The 13,305-nt window shown below is 38.4% G+C and overlaps 2 protein-coding genes across 2 annotated transcripts; both read left to right on the top strand.

Annotated features, from left to right (window-relative positions):
- Window positions 1–89: 89 nt before the first annotated feature.
- On the top strand, window positions 90–6,434 carry LOC132847605 (cytochrome P450 2U1). The gene is made up of 5 exons (XM_060873043.1): window positions 90–771; window positions 1,636–2,289; window positions 2,825–2,986; window positions 3,231–3,398; window positions 5,333–6,434. The coding sequence occupies exons 1-5, from the start codon at window positions 324–326 to the stop codon at window positions 5,509–5,511; spliced, it is 1,611 nt and encodes a 536-aa protein (XP_060729026.1). The 5' UTR covers window positions 90–323; the 3' UTR covers window positions 5,512–6,434.
- A 1,575-nt stretch (window positions 6,435–8,009) lies between these two features.
- Window positions 8,010–13,200, top strand: hadh (hydroxyacyl-CoA dehydrogenase). The gene is made up of 8 exons (XM_060873042.1): window positions 8,010–8,186; window positions 8,846–8,974; window positions 9,073–9,230; window positions 9,358–9,484; window positions 11,918–12,007; window positions 12,281–12,353; window positions 12,445–12,561; window positions 12,656–13,200. Exons 1-8 carry the CDS (start codon window positions 8,070–8,072, stop codon window positions 12,772–12,774), a joined length of 930 nt encoding a protein of 309 aa, XP_060729025.1. The 5' UTR covers window positions 8,010–8,069; the 3' UTR covers window positions 12,775–13,200.
- The last annotated feature ends 105 nt before the right edge of the window (window positions 13,201–13,305 follow it).

Genomic DNA, 13,305 nt, shown 5'->3' with positions numbered 1-13,305 from the left:
ACGCTAACCAATGAAAAGCAGCAGATATCACCACGCCCCCAACACGCACCGTCCAAAAACACACGCTTATAATAATAAAAAACACTCGAGTGTCAGATGCGCGAGAGCCTCGTGGGACAATTTTAAATGGTTTGCTTGGAAAAGAGCTTTGAGTTTTAAATGATGCTTTAATGACTGTCAGCTATCACTAGGATAGATCAGTAACGATCTGCCTACGGACTAACCGGAAGTGTTCTAACTAACAGTTAGAAGTTTTTTATTTCTTTATCATCATCATCATCATCATCATCATCATCATCATCATCATCATTATTATTATTATCATGGAGGCTGTATTTAGTCAAATCTGGCATGAAGTCGAATTCCCCTCGTTGTCCTTTGTATTTTTTATTCTTTTCATCCTTGTTGTTTTCTACCTGCTGAGGAAGAATCGACAACGTAAACACTTGTTTGTAAACATCCCACCTGGTCCGAAACCACTTCCGATTGTAGGGAACTTTGGCAGCTTGTTCGTGCCGCCGTTTATTCTGAAGCTGTTCGTGCGAAAAGCTGAAGACTATAAAAAGAAGAGCGCAAGTCCAATTTCCCCGCAGGTCGGTTTGACGGAGCTGTCCAAGGTTTACGGTAACATTTACAGCCTGTTTGTGGGCAGTCAGCTGGCCGTGGTGCTGAACGGATACGAGCTGATCAAAGAGGCGCTGTCCAACAACGCCGAGGTTTTCTCTGACAGACCTGACATCCCTCTGATCTCCATTCTGACCAAGCGGAAAGGTGAGAGAAGCTCATCTGTCATTCATTCTGCCATTAAGAGTGAACTCAGCTTTGCTTCCAACGCAAATAGTATCACACGAAGGTAGAAAATCGGTTTATATCTATGTGCTGGTTATATTTAATACCGAAATACACTAGACGTCCAGATGTTTGTGGACCCGTATGTGGTCCTTCCACAAACTGGGGCAATTTGGGGGGCAGTGGTAGCTCAGGACTAGGCATTGGACGACTCATCAAAAGATGTGAGTTAGAATCCCGGCTGCCAAGCTGCCACTCCTGGGCCCCTGAGCAAGGCCCTGAACCCTCAGCTGCTCAGCTGTATATATGAGATAAATGTAAGTCGCTCTGGATAAGGTGTCTGCCAAGTGCCATAAATTTGTAAGCTCACAATAATCTAGAAAGTCACTGTATGCTGTAGCATTACATTTTACTCAATGAACGACTGACTGACTGACTGACTGACTGACTGAATGAGTGAGCATTCTAAAGTAGCTGCAAATTGAATAAATATCTAAGGCTAATGAGCTGTTGGTTGAGTCATGATAGAAATGATTCTTCATAGGATAAATAGTTCAGACAGAAGAACCTAGAAAATTAGTTATCTTGCAGCATAACAGCGCTGTTGGTTTTTCCATTAATGTATCAGCCATCTGAAGATGTAGACGAGTACACCGGCATAAACAAATGAGTTTGTATTTAATCTAAGGCTATTATACATAGATAGAGCAGGCTGTACTGAAGCTAAACCTCCATGAATGTGATGGACATCTATAGGAATGTGATGGACATTTAAGTGGTATTGGTTATAAAACAACATTTCAAAGCATTCTCAAACATTACCTATGTAATGCTTCTCATGCACAGGCATTGTGTTCGCACCTTATGGTCCAGTCTGGAGAAAACAGCGCAAGTTCTGCCACACGACTCTTCGAAACTTTGGCCTGGGCAAGCTGAGCCTGGAGCCGTGCATACACGAGGGATTTGCCATGGTCAAGGCTGAGCTGTTAAAGCAAAACCAGGAGGCAGGAGGAGAGGGGGTGAACCTGACACCTTTTATCAGCAATGCCGTGTCCAACGTGATCTCTTCGATCAGCCTAGGCCAGCGCTTCCACCACCAGGACGAGGAGTTCTGCAAACAACTGAACCTCATGGCCCATGGGCTGGAGATCAGCATGAACAGCTCTGCCGTGCTCATCAACATCTTCCCCTGGCTCTACTACCTCCCCTTCGGCGTCTTCGGGCAGCTCAGACGAGTGGAGAGGGACATCACAGCATTCCTGAAGAAGATTATAGCCAGACACATGGCCACGCTGGACCCAGACAACCCCAGGGATTTTATCGATATGTATCTGGTGGAGATGCTGACGCAGCAAAAAACAGGAGGGTCAGAAAAGGACGGATTCTCCGAGGATTACCTGTTCTACATAATCGGGGACCTGTTTATTGCAGGGACAGATACAACCACTAATAGTATCCTGTGGATGATATTGTACATGTGTTTGCATCCTGATGTCCAAGGTAAACATACCTTTAACCACAAATATTCTCTAATATGAATGTAGCGATACAATATTCTATGATTCCTCTTTTATTTGGAATTGATTTACTACACATTCTTATAATATGATATTGCTTATATTTTGTCTGGGTCTGTAAAAAACACTATATTAAGTAACAGGTTTTAAGTAGTATTATTACATCATAACACAGGTGTGGAAATACTCACTTCTGATCGGCTGGAAGTATTTGTTTTATTATTTATATAATTAATTATTTATTATACACTTTCGAACATAGACTGAGTTAAACATCACAGGTTTTTAAGTGACTCCTTGTGGCCACAGTAGAAGTGAGATAATAATAATAGAAAAAGGACTAAATCTGGTGGAAGTGGAATTCCTCCACATTTTCACTTGGTGTTATCTCACAGTGGTGTAATGATAAATTGTTGTTTATTAAAATATACTGTAATAAAGAAGATCAGTACACAGCATATTAAAGATGGACATGCACTAAAATGCTAAAAGGAATCATCCTTCCTTCGCTGTCTTAGAGAATGTCCAGCGAGAGATCGATGCTGTAGTGGGTCGTGGAAGGCTGCCATCGCTGACTGATAAAGGCACGCTGCCCTACACCGAGGCCACTATCATGGAGGTGCAGAGACTGGCTGTGGTAGTGCCTCTTGCTATCCCTCACATGACTTCCAAGACTACAGGTTAGGAAGAAAAAACATGTTAACATGTTTCTCTAGCGGAAACAAACTCCTGAGTTCTCTAAATCAGTGGCGTGATTGTCGTGTGATCTAAACCACAGTTTAAGAAGTAAAACCAGACAATATGTTTCTTTAGCAGAAATAAAATCCCCTCACATGTGATCAAAAAGCACGCTGTTGTAAAAATAGATGTGTGAAAAGAGAACATAAAATTAATTAATTAAATTCTTTTCTTTTTTCCCCTCAGCATTACAAGGGTACACTATTCCTAAGGGCACAGTCATAATTCCTAACCTGTGGTCGGTCCATAGAGATCCCACTGTATGGGAGAATCCAGATGACTTCAATCCTTCACGGTTTCTAGATGAAGAAGGCCAGCTCCTTAGAAAGGAATATTTTATTCCATTTGGAATAGGTATGGTTTGTGCTTTTCTTTTACTTGGAAGATTCCAAATGCTTCTTGCTGTCATCTGAAGCCAGAAGATGCATCTCAAATCACATATGCACTATTCTACACCATTGTAGCATGTTCACACTAAAAAAGAAGTGCATTCAACCAGACAAGTAAAGTGAATCCCTCAACACTCACAGCTTTGCTTTTAAAGAGGGAGAAGAGAGCAGTTGAGAAAAAAAAATGGAAAAAACTCCATCTATGAAATGTCTTTGAAATTCTGCAATTTATTTTTTAACACTAAAAAAAAATCACTGTATTCTGCTAAAGCTGGTGATGTCATGTTATGTGCTTTCGACAACATTTGCCATCGATTGGGAAACGGCTTATTTTTATATTTACATTTACAGCATTTGGCAGACTCTCTTATCCAGAGTGACGTACAAAAGTTTTTTTTAAATCTCTATGGATTAATACATCAAGACTGGGTCACTAGGTAACAGACACCATCAACTAAACTAAACTAAATTCTGCTGAGGGATTTTTTTTTTAAATATACACATAACAAACAGTAGAAGAAGTGCTAGTTTAAGTGTTTCAGGAAGAGGAAGGTCTTCTCCCGTCGTTTGAAGTTATCCATTGTCTCAGCTGTTCGGACATCTAGGGGAAGCTCATTCCACCACCTCGGTGCCAGAATAGAAAGGTCTTGTTGTATACCTACATTTTACCCTGAGAGATGGTGGGACCTGTCAAACAGTGCTGGTAGCTCTGAGGCAGCGAGGTGCAGTAGACCATATGGTTAGCAGAAAAAAGTTAGTCAAGTCAAGAGTCAAGAAGCTTTTATTGTCATTTCAACCATATATAGCTGTTGCAGTACATAGTGAAATGAGACAACGTTTCTCCAGGATCAAGGTGCTACATAAAAACAAAGACAGGGCTAAGGACTTGTAAGTAGTCTTAGCCACATAAAGTGCAACTGTGCAACCTGGTGCAAACAGTGCAGGACAAGACAAACAAGACAGACAAGACAGTGCAGGACAAAAGACAGTGCAGGACAAGACAGTGCAGGACAAGACAGTGCAGGACAAGACAGTGCAGGACAAGAGACAGTGCAGACACAAAGTTACAAGACAATACAAAAAGTACAAAAAATGCAGTACACAAAAGACAATAAATAGTAAACAGTAACAGAAACAGCGCCGACCGACCAGTGTTAATACTGTATGTGAATACTGAATGTTCAAACAATATTTCGTGCAGTAACATTAGAATGAACACAGTTTCTTAGCAGCAGGTCCTTGGGATAATATATAGAATTGTGCAAAAAAAAACAGCAAATGTCTGAAATATTATACAGTATGTGCGAAATGTCTGAGATATTGTACAATATGTGCAAAAACGGCTGAAATGTTGGGACAGTTTGTGCAAAAACAGCAGAAAAGGTGTGCAAAACAGCATGTAAACAGTTTGCTGGATTGTAAGCAGCATGAAAACAGTATGTTGTGTCAGTGTGTGTGTTTTGTGAGGGTCTATGCAGTCCATACAGATGATGTGTGTGTATGTTGTGCTCAGTGCAGTACATTTCAGTTGTTGAGTTGTTGTAGTGTTCTATCTGATACTATACGACACTTAAAATTCATACACTAGATGCTAGAGTACATAGTGCACAGTGGAAGTGCACAGTGTGTGGTATGTCATTTTTGACATATCTATTGTCAAGCATGTCAGAAAAGATATGTGGTAGATGCCAAATACACAAAGACAATTTATTTGTATTAATTCTCCTTTAAAAATGATGAGGGTTGGTATACTGGTGATGGATGGATGAAAGGATGGACTTTATTGAGGTATAATTTAGAAATATAGTAGGTGAAGAACAGAAAATAATCACAGCTATTTCCATTTCTGTTGAGGTTTTGAAACCTGTGTAAGGTGAGATGTCATCCTCGTGTCCGCAGGTCGGAGAGTGTGCATGGGAGAACAGTTGGCGAAGATGGAGCTCTTCTTGCTGTTCACCAGCCTGATGCAGGCTTTCACATTTCGCCTCCCTGAGGGACACCAGCCTCTGTCCATGCACGGACGCTTCGGCCTCACGCTGGCTCCCTGTCACTTCAGTGTGTGTGTAACGCCACGTTAACCTGAAACAAACATCAGACTTCAGAAAATCACAGACACAGGATTGATAACGGTTTCTTTCCTAGCTGAAATGAGCTTAATGCTTTTTAGGGCAATGAATCATGCAAATGGAGGTGATGAAGTGAGACTATGAATGTCTTTGTACCAAATCATTTCACTAAATAGTGTCCGATTACTTTACAAAATCAGTGTACATTCATACTACAATTGTCTGTGGTTTCTGTATTCATTTCTAATGTCAGCATTCGTTCACCTTCTGCACTTTACTGCTATGAAAGCCAGTTTCTAAATCCTGGACATATCATCATTGTATTAATACAATTAATTTACATTTCATACTTTTACCCTTTATTTTTTCAGCTTTAATTTTTTTGTGGCTAAAATACTGTATTTTAGTAATTTAATTCATATCATTCATTCATTTCTATAAAATGAGAGAACGGACAATGACGTACAATGTAATTAATTGTTTTGATTTCTCTTACTGAACAATCCAGCAAACTCTAACAAAATGAATTTCAGAACTGCTGTAAGTGAATTTTGTGGGGCAAGTGGCCTTAAGGGCATTAAAAATTAATTTATGGATTTGTATAGAATGCAAGTGTAAATATATAATGCAGTAATGTATTACAGATGCAGGTCAATGCATACGTACTACAGCATTTATGGTGTTTCATTTAAAATTTCAATTTCAAATTAAAAGTGTTCTGATATGGTTTTATTATCACATTAAATATAAAATATGCTGGTGATCTCTTAATTACTCATGTATGGTTTTAATTATATTTAATTTATACACGCACACACACCCACACAAGTCTCTTTATGGAATCGAATGGGACTTTTTTCCTCTTTATATATAAATAAGGTATTTACCGTGTTCTTTCATGTTTCATGCCTTGGAACGTAAAGCTTTTATTTTATCAATGAAATAAATGGATAAAAAATAAAACTGTGTATTGAAGTACCAGTAAAATATCATACTCAACTCATTTATTCACTACACAAACATATAAATTCAGATTTACTGACATTTACTATTGTTGCTCACTTAAATGTATAATAGTATTAAATAGTATTAAAAATAATAGATAGATAGATAAATTTACAACTCTCCACAACACTGTAATATGTAAGCTTTTATTCAGAATATCTAAAATAAATATATACATACAATATATATATATATATATATATATATATATATATAGGTTAATGCTTAACGGTTGATGCTTAAATATTCCATATTTATATTTCATTTTCATATTTTTTATTGATTTATTCATCATTTTTTATTGATCATTTTGAACAAATTCTACAATTTCAAGTCCTGCTCATTATTTCCCACAAAACTAGACAGCACTTAAAAAAGAAATGCTGGTTATTATTTGTGTCCTGAGTCAGATACTAGTGTACTAAACAGTATGCAAGAACAGATCTGTCTTACAGATTTATGGTACACTAGTTAGTAGCGTAGTGTAGGACACTGTTCACACTGCAGGTAAAAGTGGCCCAAATCTGATTTTTTTGGGGTCAAGTGACTAGGTCAGACTTCTTCAGGAGTAGTGTGAACACTCAAATCTTGCCCAGATCTGATTTTCTCAAATCAGATTTAGACCACTTCCATATGTCCACTTCCTGAATTAGACCCAAATCTGATTTTTTTCCAATGTGGCCGCAGTGTGAACAAACCAAGGCGGATTTGAATCTACATCGACATTCATCACAATTATGCGCCGGCGAGTACGCACACAAACGTGACTACGCCTACAAAATGGAGAACAGTGATGGAGCAAGTCAGTGGAGGGAGAGTGAGGTTTTAGACCTAATTAGTATTAGTACCCATCGTACGGTAACTGATCCCCGTTGCCAGCCAATAACTCCTACACGTTTCCGCACGGAGATGGGTCGCCTAAACTGAGTATCCTGCCGCAGGAATCTTGAGGAGAGGCGCTGACAGAGATAATCAAAAGTTGCCCTCGACATCCGAAAATTTTTCAAAAAAACTGCGTGTCTGTGAAGCCATTCACATCACATTCCCACCACTCCTGGCTTCGTCTCCACATCTACACAGACCTCTATAGTGAATTTGCAGCCATAACCCCGCAAAAGGCCAAAATAGCTAATTTTGCTCTCTTTCTTTTCATTCTTCTCGTCCTCTGCACCTGCTCATTAATGTTACGGCTGCCATTAGACAAACATTTTTGAAAGAAAAGCTAAAATGCTTACAATCCTCCATAACCTCGCCAACTTTTTAGCGCAACGGCGTGCTGCGTGTGACGTCATTGTTATTGTTCGTTTGCGCATGCGGGTCAGTTCGAAACAGCAAACAGTTCACACTTGTATCTGATATAAGCCACATTTTAAAATGTAATGTGAACAGCCAAATAAAAAAAAATCAGATCTGAGCAAAAATATCCGAATTGAGCGACTTGCAGTATGAACGGGGTCTAGAAGTAGTCACATGAGTTGGGTCTCTAACAGTGAGACGGGATTTGATCACGTGACCAGGCTGACTTTTCCCCCCAGTTTAGAGGAGAGCTGCTGTCACACAAAGTCATGGCGTTTTTCACTCACCACATAACCCGAGCTTTGAGCTGTTCTACAGTCCGAAACGCTGCCATTAAACATGTCACTGTTATCGGAGGAGGATTAATGGGCTCAGGAATCACTCAGGTAGGCTAACTAGCATACAAACAAGCTAACGGCTAACTAGTAAGCAGCCTAGCTAGCTAGCTAGCAAGCTAATATCTCACTAGCTTTGAAGCAGCAGATCACTTGTCCCTTGTAAGTCCATTCTAGTTTCATATGCGAGATATTTCCATGAAATACACGTTGATACACGCTTTTGCATCGGATTGCATTGAGTCATGGAAAAGGTGGCACTTTAAAATATAAGTTTTATGGGTAAACCCTAAATAGCTCCTTATTGTACATGTAGTACACTAGATAGTGTGAAGACCAAGTTATATAGTGTGTAGGGATTAAGGAGGGATTTGGGATTCAGCCATGATAACAAATTACATTTCAATTTCATTTATCAAGACTTTTCTATCTCATTTTAATATAATCTTTTTATTTACATTTATTTATTATATATTATTATTCTTTCTTTCTTTTTTTTTTTTATACATTTTGCCTTATATGCAAGCTACAAAAGAAAAGTAGTAAGAAAAACCCCATACACATGCATAACTATAACATTTATATACATTTATATAACAATTTTTACATTTTTAATAATAGGCATTTTTTTTGTTATTTACAATTTTAAAGTTGTTAAGTTTATAGTGTGAAAAGGAATAGGTCACATTTGTGTATTCTTTTTCATCCAGGTTGCCGCGGCGACTGGACATTCAGTAGTGCTGGTGGACATGTCCGAGGACATCCTGAAGAATTCCACCAAGGGCATTGAGGGCAGTCTGAGGAGAGTAGTTAAAAAGAAGTTTTCAGATAAACCTGAGGTTAGGTTTCTACTGGCATCATAGTGATTAAAAAATGACCTGAAGCTTTGAATCCTGAAGCCTGATGAACCAGTCTATTCTGTGCCTTTTCTCCACAGGCTGGAGAGGAGTTTGTTCAGAAGGTGCTGAAGAACATTTCCACGAGCACAGACGCTACGTCAGTGGTGCAGAGCACTGATTTGGTGGTGGAGGCCATCGTGGAGAACCTCAAAGTGAAACAGAACCTCTTCTCTACACTGGATAAAGTGGCACCAGAGTGAGAGCTTCAATCCCTTATAGCTCATTTTTATCATTTATTTAAATACCCTACAGTCTTGCTATTATTAAAATGTATATTTCACATCATGAAACAAGCAGTGATGAGTGCTTGTGTTTCTCATCAGACACACCATCTTTGCCAGCAACACATCCTCAATTCCTATTGCGGACATCGCCGTCTCTACGACTCGCTTAGACCGGTTTGGAGGGATCCACTTCTTCAACCCCGTCCCTATGATGAAGCTTGTGGAGGTATCTTCTTTTAATTATGCAGTGTCCATTTATTTGGTTGATTTTGAATTTGATTAAGGACCTTTATCAAGAGCTGAACAGTGGCAGCGTGGCCATGCTGGGGCTTAAAAAGGGGACATATTACTACTGGTTTTTACTTCAGAGGTGCTTTGGAAAGGGTTATTATGGTTATTGATGTATAAAACCACACTTTTATAGCACTGGAGCACTGTACAAAGTCCGTAGTTGTAAGAGTGCAGTGAAAACGGCACATCTTATGTCTACCAATATATAACATCAGCTCCCTGTTTGACAGGCGTCTGTGCGCTATATATATATGACATTCCCAGCATCCATAACGCTTTTTCTTTACTGCTGAAGTGTTGGTGCCACAGGAATGTAGTAGTAATAATAATAATAATAATAATAAATAGCAAACAGATTAACCTTGTTGTGGGTTCTGTTTGTTGTTGCACTGTGGGACAAAGAAAAACATTTCACCATGTTACATCACATGTATGTAGTATGTATGTGACCAGTAATGAACTTTGAACCTACCATTCTGCAAACATGACCTGATCCATTTTATACACACTACGATTCCACAGACCTTTCAGATTAACACGTGGTACAAAAATGATCCAGTTAAGTCTCTACAGAATTGTTTAATAGCCTACACAATAACTTGTTCTTCATGTCAGAACGGTGCACAGCGATGCAACAAATGTTCAATGCATTAAATCGTTTCATGTTCTCATAATAATAAATAAATAATATTCGTGTTTGTGTACCTCAAAGCTGGGATTCATCCCATGTGATCTTCCCACAACACGTCCTGCAATGTTTTCTCCTGTCATAACGTACTGTATGTGTTATGAACACATGCTGACATCGTATCTGGAATTGTCTCCTGAGATTATTCTTTTTTTTTTTTTGCAATTCATTAAAGTTTCCAGACGCTGCCATAAACTTGTAGGTGTTGCATACAGTGATTTTACCTCTGATAGGCTCCAGTCCCTGTACTGTGAATTTGACAATGAGCGTTCCTACTACTGGTCGCCATAGTAATTTGTTTATCAGTAATGTTCATCAGTTGGTGGCACAACAAGCATTCGACTTGACTGCAAGCCAGTGTTCTTGCAGCTGAAATGAATCATTCTGGAGGGAGGTTTGGCAAAACATTTGTCAGTGTTATCTGCATCGTTTCTAGGGTTGCAAAGGGGCGGAAAGTTTCCGGTAAATTTCCGGAAACTTTCCACGGGAACTTAATCTGGGGAATTTTGGAAATATTCAAAATTGGAAACTTTACGGGAATTTATGGAGATTTACGGGAATTTATGGGAATTAATTGGAAATTTATATAAACTATATTATACAAACATAAACAAACATTTTGTTTGGTCATAAGCAGACATGCATGCAAGGTAATACAAATTTTAAAAATGACATCTTGACTGATTTAATTGTAGAACTTTAAAGTAGAACTTTAATTGATTATTTCATTGAGTAACACAAAAGCATAATAAACAATATTATGCTTGTAATAAACATAATAAACCTAATAATTGTAATAAACATTATTTTATAGAGGATTTTTTTTTATTTCGGGGGAGTGAGTGTGTGGGAGAGGGTCACCAAATTATCTGTGCATGTGGTAACACTCCTAATTTACTGCTTATTAAGAGTTAGTAAGGTAGTTAAGTTTAGGTATTGGGTACAATTAAGAATGTAGAATAAGATCATGCAGAATAAGGCATTAATATGTGCTTAATGAGTACTAATAAATAGCCAATATTCTATTAATATTCATGCTAAAACTAGTTAAATGACCCTAAAATAAAGTGTTACTGTTCATGTTATGGAAGAATGCAAGTACTGTATATGCAGGGGGTTTGGCCTCAGTGGCCCTCCAGTAAGCAGCGTGCTGTGTGCAAGTGACCGAGGAATGCAGGGTACAAATTCAACTCAAATTGCATTAAATCTTGTTGTTCTAAACAAAATTATGCTGTTAAGATTTTTTTTAACTACATTTAAGTTCCTTGTTATAGGCAACTCTGCATTTTTTAAAAATTCCCAGTTTATTTTCATATATTCCCATTAATTCCCATATATTCCCGTTAATTCCCATATACTCCCGTTAATTCCCATGGAAAGTTTCCAGCCTTGAAAATTCCCGGAATTTTGCAACCCTAATCGTTTCATACAAGATGAAGGAGAAGAAGTGTGTGATCTTTGCCACAGATCACATGACCTCTACTGACTCACATGAGTCTCTGGACACACCAGCGCTCACACAGTGTCACTCAAGGAGGTTACAGAGGTGTACAGAGTGGGCCACATCGATTCGTTTGCAGCTCTCTCTGATTATCTGGAACATAGTGTGTTAGATTAGAAGTGAGACTTTGCATGTTGAAGAGCTTTACATTTTCTGAAATGTCTGTTTTCTGCTTGTAGGTCATTCAGGCTCCAGGAACAAGCCAAGAAACATTTAACGCACTCCTCGATTTTGGCAAAGCGTTAGGAAAGCATCCGGTGTCATGCAAAGTACGTTTGGAAGCTACATTAATGATGCCATGCATAGCTGATGTGCTATAATTAGATGCAATTTATTGTGATTTATTGCTGGTGGTGAGGAAATAAAAAACAGTTCTGAGGAAAATTAATTTATTCTGAATTTATCTTATAAGCCAATACAGAAACATGTATATTGAGTCAGTTAGAGTGACCATTTTGCTAGATCGAGAGATGCTGTATTGTAAATACTGCAGGCATCAAGTGAACTGTTCTACCTGTAATGCAGTATTGTTCTTGTTTAAGGACACTCCAGGCTTTATTGTAAACCGGCTGCTCGTGCCTTACCTAATGGAGGCAGTGCGACTACACGAACGAGGTACATTTCCTACCCGTGCTTAAGATGATTTACAATTACGCCTGCATACATTATTTCAAAGCAGTTTGTGTTCATATCGCTGTCTCTTCAGGACACGGTTCCAAGGAGGACATCGATGTGGCCATGAAGCTCGGAGCCGGTTATCCCATGGGTCCGTTTGAGCTTTTGGACTATGTAGGATTGGACACGTCCAAATTTATTATAGACGGTGAGCATTCACGCAATTGGGTTATCGTTTTATTTTTACATTTAACAAAACTGTAGTATCTTTTTTCTAATTCTCTTCAAATGTATCGTTATAGGTTGGTATCAGATGGATCCAGAAAACCCGCTGTTTTCTCCAAGCCAGCTTCTTAACAAGCTTGTGTCCGAGGGCAAGCTGGGCAAGAAAACCGGAGAGGGTTTCTACAAGTACAAATAAGCAGAACAGAGATGAACCTGAACTTTGTATTCTTGGTCTAAAAAAAAAAAAAAAAACATGAACAAATATAGAAAGTCCAGAGAGCTGTTGAGGAACTAATGGATCATTAAACAGCAGTCATGCGATAGTAAAAGAAAAAAAAAGAATAAACACTAGTGCCTTGCTGTTTTGTAAACACAGAGCAGATCATCATGAATTCATGTGCACTTCATACCGTGTTAGTTTTGCATGTTAGTGCTACAATTAAAAAGTGATTTCTTCAAGATCAAAGTCTTCAAGTGCTTTAACTGACTAGAAAAAGTAATCAGTTTTTGTAAAGTCATTATATTATAAATGCCAAATATGTGTATCATATTATTTAAACATGAAAGTGCTTGTGTCATTTAGGTGAAATAAAAGACTCGTTAATTGTCTTACAAGACCAAAGATCCTCACGAGATCAGTGATGTTTCGTTTGTGAACGAATCAGTGTTGTGAACGAATCTTTTAAGTGAACCAAATCGTCCTTGTTCACTTACATGTACTGACTCA

This window comes from Tachysurus vachellii, chromosome 6 (assembly GCF_030014155.1).
Source record: "Tachysurus vachellii isolate PV-2020 chromosome 6, HZAU_Pvac_v1, whole genome shotgun sequence".
Lineage (NCBI taxonomy): Eukaryota > Metazoa > Chordata > Actinopteri > Siluriformes > Bagridae > Tachysurus > Tachysurus vachellii.
Note: the sequence above shows the minus strand (reverse complement) of the source record. Positions and strands in the feature narration are given on the sequence as shown.

Excerpts from the sequence above, each read along its gene's own strand:
- LOC132847605 (XM_060873043.1), top strand. The coding sequence starts at position 324 with ATGGAGGCTGTATTTAGTCAAATCTGGCATGAAGTCGAATTCCCCTCG. Across the intron at positions 772-1,635 it reads CATTCTGACCAAGCGGAAAG|GCATTGTGTTCGCACCTTAT; the intron begins GTGAGAGAAGCT and ends TCTCATGCACAG. Across the intron at positions 2,987-3,230 it reads CATGACTTCCAAGACTACAG|CATTACAAGGGTACACTATT; the intron begins GTTAGGAAGAAA and ends TTTTCCCCTCAG.
- hadh (XM_060873042.1), top strand. The coding sequence starts at position 8,070 with ATGGCGTTTTTCACTCACCACATAACCCGAGCTTTGAGCTGTTCTACA. Across the intron at positions 9,231-9,357 it reads CTGGATAAAGTGGCACCAGA|ACACACCATCTTTGCCAGCA; the intron begins GTGAGAGCTTCA and ends GTTTCTCATCAG. Across the intron at positions 9,485-11,917 it reads CTATGATGAAGCTTGTGGAG|GTCATTCAGGCTCCAGGAAC; the intron begins GTATCTTCTTTT and ends TTCTGCTTGTAG.